The sequence below is a fragment of the Mastigoproctus giganteus genome, chromosome 10, assembly GCF_048544385.1.
Source record: "Mastigoproctus giganteus isolate SK-2022 chromosome 10, ASM4854438v1, whole genome shotgun sequence".
In the NCBI taxonomy this organism is placed as follows: Eukaryota; Metazoa; Arthropoda; class Arachnida; order Uropygi; family Thelyphonidae; genus Mastigoproctus; species Mastigoproctus giganteus.
The window spans coordinates 101400225-101417226 of record NC_143584.1 but is presented as its reverse complement, the minus strand read 5'-3'; the positions used below and the strand labels follow the sequence as shown (position 1 = coordinate 101417226).

General features: G+C 35.9%; 1 protein-coding gene across 1 annotated transcript in view; it reads right to left on the bottom strand.

The window, feature by feature from the left end:
* Positions 1-17002, bottom strand: part of CenB1A (Centaurin beta 1A) — an 806494-nt gene that overhangs the window by 574549 nt on the left and 214943 nt on the right. The window contains exon 9 of the mRNA XM_090384002.1: positions 2906-3001. Coding sequence (XP_090240128.1) covers positions 2906-3001 — 96 coding nt within the window. The remainder of the gene's footprint in view (positions 1-2905; positions 3002-17002) is intronic.

Genomic DNA, 17002 nt, shown 5'->3' with positions numbered 1-17002 from the left:
TTTCGATAGATGTTAAATTGGATTTTATTCGAGTCCCGAGTAAGCGTGAAATTTAGAAAATTTAATGACTTTTCCATATCCTCCCTTTCTAATGTAAATTTGAGTCTAGAATAAATATTACTAAACAAATGTAAAATGTCTTGGATAGTACTACTATCAGTAATAACTAGAACATCGTATAAATTCCTCCCATAGTATGTGATATGGAGTCAAAATGGCGTCAAATGTATATGCGCAATCGTTGAGAGATAGATCTCTGATATTAAGCCGCTCAGGCTCAATCCCATTGGCAAACCAAAATTTGTTTGTACACTTTGTCTCAAAAGGTGATATAGTTGGCCTCAACTAACAGTTTAATTAAGTGAAAAATTTCCTTCCTTAATAGGAAGCTTCGTATGATTAATCAGTATCGAGTTATTATTTAACATATCCCAAATAATATCTAATGTGTAGTCAACGTTTACATTCGTATATAATGAGGTAACATCTAGTGAGAATGAATTGTCATTGTCACCAAGTCTACAGTCCTCAAGATTATTAAATAATGTATCGTAGTTCTTAATCCCAAATTGTATCGCCTGTCTAAAGGGTTTTATAATGCTATATACATGTGTGGCCAAGGATGAAAATGCCGAGTTTCTATAGGAAACAATAGGCCAAAATAGGAAATCCGGTCTTGTGTAATTTTACCTGACCGAAAAGTGCAGGAATATTGTATGTTCTGGCCTTCAATTCCTTTAACTGAGCCATAGTAATGTAGTCATTTTTTCGATACGTGATTAACATTTTATTGTATTGATTGACTAAATTGGTAAATAGTGTCGGGTCTACTTCAGGGTATCTGAAACAACTGATTCTAACTTATTAATATAATCAGGTTTATTGAGTATTACCACTGTATCTCCTTTATCTGCTCTGTATAATATTGTCTATTTTCCCGAAGTTCACATAAAGCTGATCTGTCACGTGTATTCAATTTAGGAAGTCGCGTTTCTTTTATGTAATTTACCACTTGGATAACTTGTTGAATAAATAAATCTTTCTGTGGAACATTATGAAGTCCAAATTCACTATCAATTACGCACTGTTTTTTAGGTAGTTTTTGAGGTGGCAAATTATAATTTAATCCTTGAATAAAAGTGAAATCTGCTCCTGCGATGCATATACGAAGAAAGATTTGTAACCTGTTGATATGTCGGCTCGTTGAATGCTGGGCGAGGGGATGTTCGCGAACTAGCTGACGTATTCTGTGGTAGCACATTGTGTGTATGCAGGGGGTTCGACACCCAACTTGTATGTACTTGGTCGCAAGCCCACGACGTGTTAGAATTCGTATGAATGTGTCTTGACCCTCCCAATAATGTTTGTAATTTGTTAACGTGTCTGCTTTTTATATCTGAGGCATGTGCTTCCCGTTGCAAATCTATGGAGGTCTTCAATACAGACCAATCGTTAGGATGTAGATAATTTTTTAATTTATCGTGAAGCTTTCTAACCTGGGAAAGGAATTTTTGTTTATCAGAATATTGAGATTTTAAGGCAAGTTTAATGATATTACGCGATGTGGCAAGTCCTAGTTGTTTTATGCCTGAAATTTTTTGATTTAAATTGACCCTAGCAAACTTCAGAACGATGTTCCAAACGCAATATTTTAGAAAAGAAATATGGTAGCTTTGAGCCGAGTATCTTAGTGTTAATTTAACATAATTTTGCACCAAGCTGTTCAAAAAATCCCTCATAATTATGTGTATCAATAGGTTATACCTGGAGAGAAAGGAAGTGAATGAAATATTCAATAAGAGTTTAAAAAATGAATTTCATAGTATGAACCAGATTCAAAATCGAATTCATTTTGCTAGGGTCATTAAAATCAAAAAATTCAGGCATAAAACAAATACCAGGGTTCGACTGGTTTTTCTTTGAATATTCGTGTTAATCAACATGTGGCCTCAGTTCGTGCTTCTCGCTCAGCAGCATCAGAATTAGCCTTTCACGCCATTAATGAAAAACATACTTTTTTATTTAACGAGGCCAAAATACTTTCCAACGTAAATATACATTGACCATTAATTGCAGAAACCGTAGAAATTAAATTACACAAAACTTCTGTTAATGTTCGTCGGCCATATCTCATCTCCGATTCGTGGGCTTTTACATGCATGCGCGAAGACAAATAATCCCTATTTAAGTTTCATACTCACCCCTATTCGGTAATTTTCATTCCTGTTATCACGACATAGGTCGAAAAGTGTTGTCAGCTTCAGGAAGGAAAATCGTTTTGCAATTTTTTTTCATTAATTGCGTTAAATTGATTTTTAATTGGGTTTTCTTGTGTTAAATTGCGTTTTATTGCGTTAAATTGATTTTCAATTATTTTTTAAAATTTTTTAAATTATTTGTTACTCTAATGTAAGTTTTTCGATTTTTTCGTTTTAATTTCTGGAGAGTATCATACAGAAGCATTCTACGTACTATATTGAGGTAAACTTCTCTTATTATTTTACAAATATTGATATCAACGTAGAACATATTGAGCATTACAGCTCTGGTTCATACTATCAAATATATGAATGCATAAATAATAATAAATAAATAACAATTATATTCACATAGGATGGCTGAATAGCTATGTGAGTGGTGTGGAATCAGCATCCAAAGTCTATTCATTTCACCCACACACATTTTTTTATTTTTTCTCCCCTGATGAAAAATGTTTGATTTCTGCAATTGTCCCCTTCCAAAACTGCTCAAATAAAAGTTTAATTACAATTAGGAAGAAAGTTTCTACTATTAGCAGTGAACCAACAATTAATGCATAACAGGTATTTGTAGAAGGTCTTGTCAGATCTGTCACACCTGCTGCCAAGTCAAGTATGATAAATAGTTATAGATAATGAATTCATACCAGATTTGCAAGCTGCTTTAAAAAGGCATCAGAATCTTGGAAAAGTTCCCATCCCTGATGAAAGTATGTATTATAGGCATGCATCAGTGACAGCAACTGTCAAAATAAAAATTAATAATCAACTGTCATTGAAACAACAATTTTCAGGAAACTAATTAAAAAACAGTTTTAAACTAGTGCTATTAAATTTAAATATTTAGATATACGAGCAAATCCAATAAATCTAGTTATTTATAACAAAAGGAGAGTTCAGAATTAAGAAAACATGAATTATTATTAGCCATATGGTGCAAGGAAGCCTGAGGTTTATGCTGCACCAGCAGAGAGAGAGAGAGAGAGAGAGAGAGAGAGAGAGAGAGAGAGAGAGAGAGAGAGAGAGAGAGAGAAGGAATTGCCAAGAAGAGAAGAATGATGATATCCAGCTCAGGACCCTGGGTTGGCCAAGCCCATACTCACCAGATGTGAGCCCCCTGGGGTTAATATATCCAAGTTTATTAAGAAGTGAACTTGGAACAGAAATTCTGCAATTGGATAGAAAGTTTTATCGCTAACCACTCATGTTTTATCGCTAACCATCTGTCTGTCACAACAGATGGCTCTCGGTCTTTTAACTTTGCAACTAACACTGGAGTTCTTAAAGATCTATCCACAGTTTTTCTGATGATAGTACACTGCATTCTAATTTAACACTTTGAAAAATACTGTTCTGCAATAATGACAAATTTTCAAATATATACCATCTATTCATTCAAGTGATTTTCAGATGATTTTCTAGTTGGGAGAAAAAAGTTAGTTAACTTCAATCTCAATAAAAGCCAGTCTTGTCTTATCTCTCAAAAACAAAAAAAAAAAAAAAATTTTTTTTTTTTTTTCTCCTGCACTCATCTTTGCCTGTTGAAGATAATCCTGACTCTAATCTTTCACAGCATAAACATATCACAAATATTGCTTAGTCTGGATTGAAGCCTATAGGATTTTATTTTTCACTCACTGCACTGCTTTTTTTTTTTTTTTTTTATAAACACTCGCTGACTCCATACAAATCACTAATTGCACCAACTATAGAGGACTATTCCCATATCTGACTCTGGACTCCAAAAACTTTTAGAGGGCAGCCAAGTCAATTAATGATTCCACACTCATTACTGTAATATTGTTTGTGCTGAATTTTTTTTTCTCTACAAGTAGTTAGATATTTTTCTTGATAATCATTGGTACTCTTGAAGATTAATTAATATATTAAATAATTACTCTTATACCATTTGAAATTAATAATATAGTTTACTAAGCTTACAGCCCAAACCACCATACATTTAAAGTTACGTTTCAGGCATCTTACCAATACCCATCAATTTGATCTGGTATAAGAGTGGTTATTAAAAATAGTAATTAATCTTCATAGAAAACAACCACATAATGCCCTTCCCTAACTACACCGGTACTCTACTTCTGAATTAGCATTGCAATTCTACCCGTTTATTCCAAACCAGCCCAAGAATGTGTCCCAACTGACCAAATTAGTCAATGTTTAATCACAGTTCATCTCCAAAACTTGTCAAACCTTCTATATTTATATTCATGAAAATTAAAATTATAAAAATTCAAATTCTATATCAATAAGTACAAGTGCTACCCAAATATTCCCGAAATTTGAATGTTGTGTGGGAACTACGTCTAGTACGGACTTGTGGTGCTAGGTAACACAGCATGCATCCTTTGTGAATCAGTGTACCACGTGGCATCAGTCGTTGAATATTTATGTGCAGTTCTTTGGCGGTGTGTTTTGAGTAGTTTGCGATTGTTGCAATGGCTGATGTGGGAGAGCAAAGTGCATCAAGTTTTGTTTCCTTCTTAACGATACAGCAGCAGAAACCCATAAGAAGTAGAAACAAGCTTTTGGTGACAATGCTTTAGGCCAGACGCAGACCTACTACTGGTTTAACCGATTTAAAAAACAGTCAAATGTTAGTTGATGAAGACATTCGCTCTGGGTGTACATCATCGAGCACCACCCAGGAAAATGTTAAAAAAGTTGGGGGCAGCAATCTGTGAAGACCGCAGGCAGACCATCCACGACATTTGTGGCATTGAAGGACTATCGTACGGCTTTTGTCAGATGAGTTGAACATGAGAAGAATTGCGGCCAAGTTCATGCCACAGTTACTGAGTGAAGACCAAAAGCAGCATCGCATGGAAGTTAGCAGAGATCTTCAACAGGCTAGGAATGAACAAAACTTCCTTTCTATGATCATCGCTGATGACGAGAGTTGGGTATATGAGTATGACCCAGAAAAAACAACAATCATCCCACTGGAAGAGCCTATCCACCCTAACTGAAGAAAGCCCGACAAGTGGGAACAATGCGGTCCATGCTGATCTGTTTTTTTTGGACATTGATGGGATTATCCATACGGAATTCGTCTCTCCACTTCGTCTCTTTGCGTTGACCAGCTGTCAACGCAAATTTCTACTGTGATGTCCTAAGGAGATTAAGGGAAGCCGTCAGGAGGAAACATCCTGAGAAGTGGTGCACAAAGAACTGGGTACTTCATCATGACAACATGCCAGCCCACACATCTCTCACTGTTGTGCAGTTTTTGGCATCCAACAACATGACAATCATCGCTCCATCCCCCTTATTTACTATATTGAAGTAACCTTCTCTTATTATTTTACAAATATTGATATCAACGTAGACTTATCAGACTTAGCCCCCTGCGACTTCTTTCTCTTCCCAAGAATGAAAATCAAGCTGAAGGATCAAAGATTGGACATCGTAGAGGATATCTAAGCTGAATCGCAGGCGGTGCTGCACACTATGACGAAGAAGGACCCTCGCGACGCATTCAAATCATGTGAGAAGCACTGGGATCACTGTTTACACTCTCAAGGGAACTACTTAAAAGGTGACGATGGCAAATAAGACCAACAGTGAGTTTAATGTATTTTATAAATACATTTCAGCAGCTTTTTGGTAGCACCTCGTAGAGCAGAACTCTACTAATTTCAACTAACAGGAGTAAGGCAGTAAGTACCCAAATTAAAGAAAAGAAATAAATATTTTCTAGTAGTAGAGTTCATATAAACAAGCAGTTATTCAAAATCTCAAAACATATTAACTTAGATAACATTAGCACACAAATATGATGAAAAAATAATAATAAAATGTTCTGAAAATGTTAATATTTAAATAAAATGGAATCAAAGAGTTTGAATCAGATAGAACACAGATAATACAATTTTTAAGTAATCAACTATAATTATATTTATTTAATCTAATTAATAACTATAAATTTATCCCATGATAGGGGAGTTAAAGAAATTTGTATTCATCCAGAAGTGGTTAGCATTAGCATAAGTTGAGACATATGATGCAAGAAAACAAGCTAATACAGCATCAGCCAAAAAAAAAAAAAAACCCCCTCCACATTTCACCCATCCAGTCACTCCAAATGGTCATCTAGTTCAGCCTTAAATTCATTTAAGCAATTTCCACAACAACAGCTGGAAGTCTGTTCCAGAAATCAACTAATTGCTGGCTAAAGGCAAACTTCCGCACATCTATTTCTACAACTGTCTTTCCTCAATTTGAATCTATGCCCTCTCAGGTTTGTAATCTAAGCAAGAAATAGGAAGAATCTCATCAGCATTGGGCCTGCTCAAAATATTCAATCATATTGTGCCTAGTCTCTAGATGCTGCACTTACAAAACTAGTCTTTCTTGGTAAGAGCAATCCTTTGTTCCTATCACCAATCATGTTGCCCTTCTTTGTACTCGTCTAACAACTCTACATCCTTCCTAAAATGAAGACTCTAGACCTGTAAGCAGCACTCAAGCTGTGGCCTGACCACTGCCTTATACAAAGGTATAATCACCTCCTTGTCTCTGCTAGCAAAATTCCTAAATATCACTGACAACGCTCCATGATCTGCTCTGGCAGCCCATCTGCACTACTCAGAGAACTTCATATCTGACTTCAAAATTACCCTAAGGTCTTTTTCATTCTCCACTTCCCTGATTATAGTACCACACAGTTGGTACATTTCTCTTGGGTTACTGCTACCTATATGCAGCACTTTGCATTTGACAATGCTAAACTTAAGTTGTCACTTCTCAGCCCATCTGCCTAACTTTTCTAGATGTTGCAGTAGCATACTTTCTTTACAGTCATTAACTATTCTGCCAACCTTTGTATTATCTGCAAACTTGGACATTAAGCCTGGACATTAAGGGTTTGGCACTTGGTCCACAAAGAGCAGTGTCCATTTATTACCACTCTCTCTCATCTCCCACTAAACTATCCCTTTATCCATTGCAGCAACTTGTGCTTAATGCCATACTGCTCCAGTTTGTACAGCAGTCTTCCATGAGCAACAGTATCAAAAACTTTCCTAAAATTCAAGTATATATCAAAATTATTATTTGCATCCGGTTCCTTAATGACCACATCATGGTATCCAAGCAAACTGTTCAAACAAGAACTCCCCTTAACAAACCCATGATGTGTCCGAACTAGTACTGCAGTTAGTTGTTATAGAAGGTTGAAACAAACATCATGCATTACACTTTTTCAACTTAGTCACCTAAGTTGCAAATTTGCTACAAAAGGGCACATTTAATAGAGTAATAACTAATAAATTAAGCTTAATTGCAAAAAGATCTAAACCTCCCAAACACTTCCTAGTTCATTTCACAAATATAGATGGTCTCAAATTCTAATCTCAATGATGTCCATTTCCACTTGCTGTTGGCCAAACCCCATGTACTTTTTCTGACAGAATCTCAGTGATCGGTTGATTCAACAACTGCTCATCTCAGCTGCCCAAATTATTCACTGTATGATTCCTTTTGCCCCAAAAGTGGTACTTATGCATATGTCCATTCCGATATTCCTGTCAGAGACTTGGTAATTTGGAATCTCCTCTTTTCAATCTTCTCTGTACCTCATTCTGTCAAATACATCTGTTGTCACTACCATTCTCCCAACTCCACTAATCACTTGGAGCTCTTGGACTTCCTCTCTTTGCAACTTGACTTTCTCCAGTCCAACTTTTCTAACAGTGAGGTAATTTTCCTTGGTGATTTTAATGTTCCAATTAGCTTCCATTTTCTAGTCGCACCGACCCAGTTGGCCAAGATGCTGAGGCTTTTGTAATTACCAATGACCTTGCACAGATTTTTCATTTGCCTCATTTACTTGGAGCTCTTTGACTTTCTCTCTTTGCAAATTTTCCTTGGTGATTTTAATGTTCCAGTTGAATACCAGACAATCCTAACCAAACAGCCAACATGCTTGATCTTTTTTCTCACAAATAACCATTTAAAGTACACGGTCGAAGTGAGTGGTCCTTTAGGCATCTCAGATCACAACTTGGTGATTGTCTCTTCTCCAATGGAGCCTTTATCTCATTGCTATTCCCATACTCGTATTGTTTTCCATTACAAGAATGCAAAATGGGATGCAAGATTTCTTTTCTTCAGCCAGATTACTGTTTCAAAACTTCTGATGTCAACATTTGCTCAGATCGTATCAATGAAATTATTCTTGTAGGAATGGAATCTTTTATTTCACACTCCACTTTAAACCATTGTCGTTTATCAAAACCTTGGTTTTCCAATAAATGTGCTAAGGCTGTTCAAGAGAAGAATGTTGCATATTGTAACTGGCTTGTTTCCAATTCTTCAGTTTCATCTTCTACCTACACCAAAGCTTGCAAAGTAAAGCAGTTATAAGCAGTAAAGCAAAAACTGTAAAGCAGTTATTAATCAGTCCAAAATAGATTGTGAACAGGCTAAGAGTACAAAATTTGCTTCTAGCCCTAATGGTAGCCGAGCATTCTGGTCACTTGCCAAAGCTATTGGCTGCAACTTTTGCCCATCTCTGCTCCCAACTATAAACCAGATGGTTCTGTTGTCACTTCAACCAAGGATAACGCCGACCTGCTACCATCCCATTTTTCTTCCAACTCATGTATTAATGATCTTGGTAAAACACCTCCCACCATTTCTAACACGCTCCATTCAATGCCTCCTGTAGACTTCCATCAAAAGGATGTCAGAATGATTTTGACAAAACCTGATGCTCAGAAAGCTCCAGGTCCTGATGGTATTTCTCCACTTCTTCTCAAAACTTGTGCTCCTGAACTTACTCCTGTTCTTTGCTGCCTTTGTTCACTTTCTTATTCCAAAGGGTTCTTATTTCACTTTCTTTTTCCTTCTGCTTGGAAATTTGCTCATATCCAGCCAGTTCCTAAAATGGGTGACAAGTCCCTCCAATCCAATTATCGTTCCATTGCAATTATTTCTACTCTTTCTAAAGTAATGGAGAAATCAATTAACCGCCAACTCTTAAACTATCTTTCATCTGATTAGCGATCGCCAGTATGGATTCCATCAGTGTTGATTGACTGGTAATTATTCTGGCTTATGTTACCCATTTATGGACAAATTCAATTAGTAAAATAATAAGAGGAGTATACCTCAATGGACAAATTCAATGGAAAAGTTTGGTGAAACACAAGCAGTTGCTCTTGACATCCCAAAGGCTTTCAATCGTGTTTGGCATAAAGGTCTTCTAAACAAGCTTCCATCTTATGGTTTGCCAACGGTTTTTTTATAATTGGTTATCCAGTTTTCTCTCTGATCGCTCATTGAGGGTGATGGTAGATGGCTCTCTGTCTTCTAACTTCTTCAGTAATGCTGGTGTCCCCCCCCAAGGTTCAGTTCTTTCCCCCACTCTTTTTCTCTTGTATATTAATGACCTTCTTCCATTGACATGATATCCTATCCATAGTTTTGCCAATGACAGCACATTGCATTCCACTTTCCATTTTGAAAAACCTTGCCCTGCTCAATCAGCTTCAACTTCTCGAATATCAGTTACCAATTCCTTAAATGCCGATCTCCAGGTAATTCTCCAGTGGGGCAAAAACAACTTAGTTAATTTCAATCCTTCTAAAACTGAGTCTTGTCTTATATCTCGCAAAAAGGATTCTTCTGCTCTATGCTTATCTTTGGTGACACTGTGATTTCTAGGAAAAATGATATATCTCTTTTGGGGCTTACTCCGACTTCTAATTTCTCTTGGCACAAGCACATTACAAATACTGCTTCCTCTGCATCTAAAATGCTTGGTTTTCTCTTTCATTCTCGGCATTACTTTTATTCCAAACAGCAAATCTGTCCTACCATGGAATATTGTTCCTAGATCTGGGGCAGTGACCCCCCAAAACCTCTCTCAGGCTTCTAGATTCCATTCAGAAGAGGGCAGTTAGGTTAATTAATGACATCTCTAACAGTCTCTCCGCTCGTTGTCTCATAAACATACTGTTTCTGCTGCATGCCGTTTCTATAGATACTGCTATGGGCAATATTCTTCTGAACTGACTTCTATAATTCTCACTCTCTCTTTCAAAACAGTCCAAACACATGCTACTGCCACCAGCAAACATCTATTTACTATCCAACTTCAAACTCACAGAACCAACTTTTCATCTTCCTCATATATTCATTCAACTGCCATTTTATGGAACAATCTTCCTTCATACGTGTTTCCTGAAAATTACAGTCTACAGAAGTTCAAGTAAAATTTCAACAAATACCTTCTTTCTTCTTCTCAACCTCCAACCCAAGCATGGACTAAGTACTGTAGGTTCTAATAACTCTCGTGTTTGAGGTTTTCATTAAAAAAAAAAAAAAAAAAAAAAAAAAGCAAAGAAATGACTCCAGGGCAGGAAAGAGAAAGAAATCCAATGATGCGAGGTTGGGGGAATAAGCATGATGCAGCACTATTCCAAACCTACATTTGTGGGCACACCTCACTGCAGTACATGAGGATTGCACAAGGTCATTAACATGGAGCAGGCACACACCTTTTGACAACTTTCCCTGTCTTTATTCTTTTATAACAGCACATAGATTTAGGAGGTTGTAATAATAATACTCTGGCATCAGAATATAGCCCTTTTGAAGGTAATCTGTTAGTATTACACAAGGCTGATCCCCAAAAACTGACAGCATCACCTTCCCAGCACTCAGTTCACCGTCACCTTTTGGGGGGGGGGGCGATTCTACATGCTTCTATGGTTTTTATATTTGTTGTTTCGGGATCATAGTGATGGATCTAAGTTTCCTACATGGTGAATAGCTATGAAAAATACCTTATGCTTTTTCTGACATACAAACAACATTTTAAGTGCAGATTGTGCCCTTTCATTTTTCTCGTAAGGGGATCAGAAGTCTGAGAACCCATCTAGCAGACACATTACTTGTCTGCAACTCTTGATGGATGATGTCCTCCATGGAATTTGGAGCTGTGCAGTTAGTTCATTGAAATTAATAAGGTGACTTTTCACAATTAATGCCTCAATTTCTGCAATAGTTGCTTGGTGTTCTGGGATTTCTTCATCATGCTTCTCCCATTTGAATTGTTTATAGCAATATGCTAACAACACTGTAACCTTCTCTCTAAACAGCAACCATTTCTTCATAGATTGTTTTTCCTTGCAGAAAGAGGGACAAAATCACTGATCTGCATTCCACTTTTTCCATCATAACACTTCATTCAGTGCTGCAAAGAAAAAAAAAAGAATTGTCAGATAGAAACCAAAATCTGTGCTTACTACAGAGATTTCAAGGTATCAAACAAAATATAATCTTTCTACCACAACTACTTCTGGATGAATACAAACCTTTTTTGAACTCCCCTCGTACATGTTATGTCTTTTAAATGTCATTTCTGAAAAAATGAGAAATTTTTCAACTTCATTCTCAGCTAAAGATAAAGCTGATTTATTAGCATCCTACTTTTCTTCCAACTCTTGTATTAATGATTGTGGCAAATCACTTTCTACAATACCAAACACAATCTGCTCAATGTCACCCATGGTTTTTCTAACAGGAGAATGTCAGAATAATTCTAAACAACCTTGATTCCAAGAAAACTCCAGTTTCTGATGGAATTTCTCCTGTTCCCCTGAGCTTGTACCTGTTTTGTGTCAACTTTTTACCAATTCTTATTCCCCTGGTGTTTTTATTTCTAAATGGAAATTTTGGACATATCCTGTTAATTCCTAAAAAGATTGACAAATCCCTCCCTTCCAATTACTGCCCAATGCACTTACCTCTTCTCTTTCCAAAGTAACTGAGAAATCCATCAAATGCCAACCCTTACAGTGTCTTGAAATTTTACATTTCATCAACAGTTCTAAATATGGATTCCATCAGTGTCAATATGCTGGAGTTATAATGGTTATGTTACTCATCTTTGGACAATATTCCCAGAAAACTTTATGAAATTATATTTTGATCATATTTGGCTTAAAGGTCTTCGAAAAAAGCTACTAAATACAGTGTCTGTTTTTTTGAAATTAGATAGCAACTTTTTCAGTGCAAGCACTTGATGCAGGTGATGGTAGATGGATGGATCTCTTTCTCTCTCTCTCTCTCTCCTAACTGCTCAATTAATGCTGTTTTTCTCACCCAATATTCAGTTTCTTCTCCCATTTTTTTCCCTTTTATATATTAATTGCCTTCTTCAACTGACTGGAAATCCTATTCATAGCAAACTACATTCAACCTTCCACTTTCAAACTTTGCCCTGCACAAACAGCTTCTGCCTCTTAAATATCCACTACCAATTCCTTAAATACTGATCTCCACATATTTGTCTAATGGAGCAAAGAAACTTAGTTAACTTTCTTTATATCAGGCTTAATGTCCAAGTTTGCAGATGATACAAAGGTTGGCAGGGTTGTTAATGACAGTACAGCCACTCCCCAGCTTACGTAATACTCGACAAAGAAAATTCAACTTTATGTAAGTTTTTGCTGGCTGGTGCAAACTTAAAAAAATCATGGAAATGTATTTTGCAACCCTAGGAATAAATGGAGGTATTGTGAACCCAGTAACACATTTTTTTTTTTTTAATTTGGTAATTCGTTCCTTTTGTGATGCGTTGAAAAAAATCCCTTCTAAATCTTCACACCCCTCAACTTCCGCAGCGGCATGCTTATCAGCTGGAGAATTAATTCTGGCAATGATACTCGAAAGGTAAAACTTGCTGACAATTATGCCTGTCCCCTCTCTCTCTTTGTAATTTTGTACACTTTTGTAATTTTTCCTGCACATGAGATAAAAAAATTGAATAAATAATTCTATTTACATCTTTGTTGAATATTTATTTTTTTGCTTCAATCAAATTCAGCGTACGTAGTTGCAAGTGCTGCATAAGCATTTATGGAAATTTCGACTTACATAAAATTCCAACTTACATAGAGTTCCGTGGAATACATCCCTTACGTCTGGGAGTGTCTGTAATGGCAGTGTGCTACTGCAACAGGATCCAGAAAAGTTGGGCTGAGAAGTAGCAAATGAAGTTTAATATTGACAAATGCAAAGTACTGCATATGTGTACAAGTAACCAAAAAGAAACATACCAACTGTGTGGTACTACACATAGGGTGATAGATAATGAAGAAGACCTGGGAGTAATTGTGCAGTCAGATGTGAAGTCATGGAGTATTATCAATGATATACAAGAATTTTACTAGTAGGGAAAAGTAGGTGATTATCCCTTTGTATAAAGCAATAGTCAGCCAACACCTCGAGTACTGTGTTCAGGTCTGGAGGCCTCATTTTAGGAAGGATGTAGAGTTGCTAGAATGAGTACAGAGAAAGGCAACAAGATTCATGAGATGAACGAAGGGGGTCCTCTTACCAAGAAAGGTTTAACTTCTACAAATTGCAGCTTCTGCGGAGACTAGGCACCTACAAGGTGATCTGATTGAGATGTATAAGGTCCTGAATGGGTTGAGCAGGCTCAATTCTGATGGGATTCTTCCTCTTGCTCAGATTACGAACCCGAGGGGGCATAAATTCAAAATGAGGAAAGACAGTTGTAGAATAGATGTGTGGAAATTTGCTTTTAGCTAGTGGGTAGTTGATTGCTGGAACAAACTTCCATCTCTCGTTGTGGAAGTTGATAGCTTAAATAAATTCAAGGAGAAAGTGGACAAATTTTTAGATGGAATGGGGGTGTGAAAATGGTTGTTTTTTTTTTTTTTTTTTTGCTAATGCTAAATAAGCTTTCTTTCTTGCATTATATGCCTCTACTACTTCAATTATTTTAAAGCCTTGTTCATTGCAATTATCAATTATTTTAAAGTTTTGTTTATCAAATTTATCAGTTTAGCTAATTCTGACGCTGCCAAACTGAGGCCGCGTGTTGATTAACATGAAAATTCAGAGGAAACCACGTAGAATCGTGATAAGACGAGTCAAAATCACCGCAAGAAAATTTGTATATTAGGTCATTTATTTGTGCTGTGAACAAGAAAGGACTGTTCAGTATAGTGTGTAATTTCCGTGTTGGCCTGGCTACAATTTTAAATTCGGTATTTTTAAAGAATCTGTTAAGTTGTTTGTGCCACTGTTCAACATATGGGACAGAAATAAAGTATTTTTCAATATTACTATTGTTGGTTGGTGTATTTTTTTGTATTCTATGCTTAGCTTGTGCCCTAATTCTGTCTATTCTGTATATTAACCCTGTTTAAGAATCTGTTGGTTAATATATGTGTTTTTGAGCCCAAAGCAGATTCCGTCTTGAATGTTTATAAGCATTGAGAAATTGATTAAAGATAATCGATCTTTTGTAGGTGAATGGGTGATAGCTGTTAAATTCAGAAGCATACCGGTGTTTGTAGGTTTACGATAGATGTTAAATTGGATTTTATTTGTGTCCTGAGTAAGCATGAAATTTAGAAAATATAATGATTTTATATCCGTATTCTCCCTCTCCAATGTAAATTTGAGTCTAGAATGAATATTATTAAATGAATGTAAAATATCTTGGATAGTTCTACTATTGGTAATGACTAGAAAATCATCTAAATACCTCCCATAGTATGTGATACGGGATAGAAAAGGCGTCAGATGTATGCATTCAATTGTTGAAAGATGGATCTCTGATTTTAGGCCGCTTAGGCTTAATCCATTGGCAAACCAAAAATTTGTTTGTATACTTTGTCTCGAAAGGTGATATAATTGGCTTCAACCAAGAGTTTAATTAAGTGTCATTAATAGGAAGCTTCGTATAATTAATTGGTATTGAGTTATTATTTAACATATATTCCAAAGAATATCTAATGTATATATGTTACCTCATATATAATGAGGTAACATCTAGTGAGAATAAATTATCATTACCACCAAGTTTACAGTCCTTAAGGTTATTAAATAGTGTATCGCAGTTCTTAATTTCAAATTGTATCACATGTCTAAAGGGTTTTATAATGCTATATACCACGTGTGGCCAAGGATGAAAATGGCTAGTTTCTGTAGGAAACAATAGGCCGATTAGGAAATCTTATGTAATTTTATCTGACTGAAAAGTGCAGGAATATTATTGTATGTTCTGGTCTTCAATTCCTTTAATTGAGCGATAGTAATGTAGTCGTTCTTTCGATACGTGGTTAATGTTTTATTGTATTGGTTGACCAAATTGGTAAATAGTGGCGGGTGTACTTCAAGATAAGTGGAGGTATCTGATACAACTGACTCTATCTTATTAATATAATCATGTTTATTGAGTATTACCACTGTATCCTTTATCAACTATGTTGATATCAACGTAGAATGTATTGAGCATTATAACTCTGGTTCATACTATCAAATTCATTTTTAATCTCTTATTGACTATTTCATTCACTTCCTTTCTCTTCAGGTATAACCTATCAATACACACAATTATGGGGGATTTTTTGAATACCTTGGTTCAAAATTACATTAGATTAACACTAAGGTACTCGGCCCAAAGTTACCATTATTTCTTTTCTAAAGTATTGCCTTCAAAACAACCTCATTCCGAAGTTTGCCAGATTGATTTAAATCATAAAATTTTGGGCTTTAAGCAACTAGCACTTACCACATCGCATAATATAGTTAAGCTTGCTTTAAGATCTCTGTATTCTAATAAACAAAAATACCTTTCCCAAGACTTTAAAAAATGATCTGCATCCTAACGATTGGTCTGGATTGAAGACCTCCATAGATTTGCGACGTGAAGGAGAGGCTTCAGAAATAAAAAACAGAGTAACAAATTGAATACATTATTGGGAAGGTCAAGACACATTCATACGAGTTCTAACACATTGTCGCAAGCTTGCGACCAAATGCATACGAGTTGTGTGACGCCCCCCCCCCCCACATACGCACAACGGTCTACCACAGAATACTTCAGCTAGTTTGCAGATAACCCCCTCACCCAATGTTCAACAAACCGACATATAAACAGGTTAAAAATCTTTCCTCGTATATGCTACACAAATAAATGACCTAGTATACAACATTGATTTCCGGGATTGCGACTCGTCTTATCAGGGTTCCAGGTGGTTTCCTCTGAATTTTCATGTTAATCAACATGCAGCCTCAGTTCGTGCTTCTCATTCAGCAGCGTAAAAATTAACCTTCCATGCCAGTAATGAAAAACATACTTTTTTTATTTAATGAGGCCAAAATACTTAGTGTCCAACATAATTATGAGACTATTAATTGCAGAAACCATCAAAATTAAATTACATGAGAATTCTGTTAATGTTCGCCGGCCATATCTGATCTCTGACTTGTGGTCCTTTATGGAAGTACACAAAGACAAATAATCCCTATTTAAGTTCCATACTCACCCCTATTCGGTAATTTTCATTCCTGTGATCATGACATACAGTCGAAAAGCATTGTCACCTTCAGGAAGGAAAATCGTTTGGCAATTTTTTTTGTTAAATTAATTTTTAACTTAATTTTTAATTGTGTTCATTTGATTTTTAATTATTGTTAATTATTTCTTACTGTAATGTAAGATTTTTGATTTTTTAATTGTTTTCATTTTAATTTCTGGAGAGTATCATACAGAAATGTTTGATGTATCATATTGATGTAAACTTCCCTTATTCTTTTACAAATATTGATATCAACATAGAACGTGATGAGCATTATAGCTCTGGTTCATACTCTTTATTGATTGAATTACGGCTTTAGAAGGTAAGCTGAATCGTGCTAATAAACTCAAAGCTGTCCTGGAATGATGTAGAAGTGATAAC